This window comes from Petaurus breviceps, unplaced genomic scaffold, assembly GCF_028583685.1.
Source record: "Petaurus breviceps papuanus isolate PSGF00001 unplaced genomic scaffold, PetGlider_PUasm1.0 90617, whole genome shotgun sequence".
Lineage (NCBI taxonomy): Eukaryota > Metazoa > Chordata > Mammalia > Diprotodontia > Petauridae > Petaurus > Petaurus breviceps.
In genome coordinates, this window is record NW_027187287.1 from 1,862,159 (window position 1) to 1,863,279 (window position 1,121).

The following is a 1,121-nucleotide window of genomic DNA, read 5'->3' on the forward strand; positions in this document are numbered from 1 at the left end:
CTGTTGTTGCAGGGGTCTGGAGACTGTCCTGCAGACAGAATGAATACTGTCCACTGGTGAAGGACAGTGCTGTTGTTGCAGGGGTCTGGGAGCCTTTCTGTTGGTTCAGAAGCCCTGAAGAAGGATTTTCTTGTTGTATGTTTACAGAAATCCTGGGAGAGGGCTTTGCTAATGTGTTCAGGGGTTCTAGGACTGTTCTACAGACAGAGGATAAATTCATGAAGGGACTGGCAATGTATCTTATGGCCTTGCTAAGCCTTGTCTCCCCAGGAACTAAGATTGCTGAGAACTTGCCTCGTGTGAGGCAAGATGAAGAAAAGACCTCCATTTGGGTATTAAGTGCTGTGTTTAAACTTGATGTAACTCTGGGGTAGATTCAATTGTGATCCAGGGGTGGGGAACTTTTGACCTTATTGTGCTCTGTGATTGACAAATGAAGGTACTTTACCTATGTTTGGAAACTAATCTCCATTTGAGAAGAGGGGTTTTGTGGTGGACTTAATTAAGGTATAGCCTAGGGGTGGAGTAGTATTTAGAACAGGGACTTTGTAATTGATTGAATGATTGGAAGGTCCTGGGGTGGGGTAGTACTTGGAGATTATTTAATCACACTTAGTAAATGCTGTATTTGGAATGATGTCATGTTTTGATCTTCTCTGTTCTTGGTTTGTCACTGAATAAAATGGAGAGCACCTATGCTGGTATTTTGAACCTGGGAAGTTGCCTTTGCTTGGCATTACATTACACTCTGTGAAGGTCAGAGACAGAAAAGTTTTTTAATATCTCTTGATGTGTTCAGGGACCCTAAGGGGACCATCAATCTGCCTACTTCAGTCCAGCCCACTACATACTTGGCCTTGAGGGAGTTGATGATGGAGTGACGCTCATTCAGGGCCTCTTGAAGCTGACCTACTCGGACTGCCGATGACCTAAAGAATGGCAAGAATGCTGATCATTGAAACAAACCCATACATCCCATAAAGCAGCTGCCTCTCACCTCCTTCTGAATCACTCACCTACAATTCCTGGAAATCTCTTCCCTCTGTTTATCAATTGTATCCATCAGGTTCAGGAACTGGGGATAGAAGAGACATAAGCCATATAAAAATGGTGAATCCTAA

The 1,121-nt window shown here is 43.5% G+C and overlaps 1 protein-coding gene across 1 annotated transcript in view; it reads right to left on the reverse strand.

Annotated features, from left to right (window-relative positions):
* Positions 1–742: 742 nt before the first annotated feature.
* The window catches only part of LRRC45 (leucine rich repeat containing 45), an 8,075-nt gene continuing 7,696 nt past the window's right edge, over positions 743–1,121 (reverse strand). The window contains exons 8-9 of the mRNA XM_069064026.1: positions 1,017–1,075; positions 743–929 (exon numbers count right to left, since the gene is read on the reverse strand). Coding sequence (XP_068920127.1) covers positions 758–929; positions 1,017–1,075 — 231 coding nt within the window. The 3' untranslated portion in view covers positions 743–757. The remainder of the gene's footprint in view (positions 930–1,016; positions 1,076–1,121) is intronic.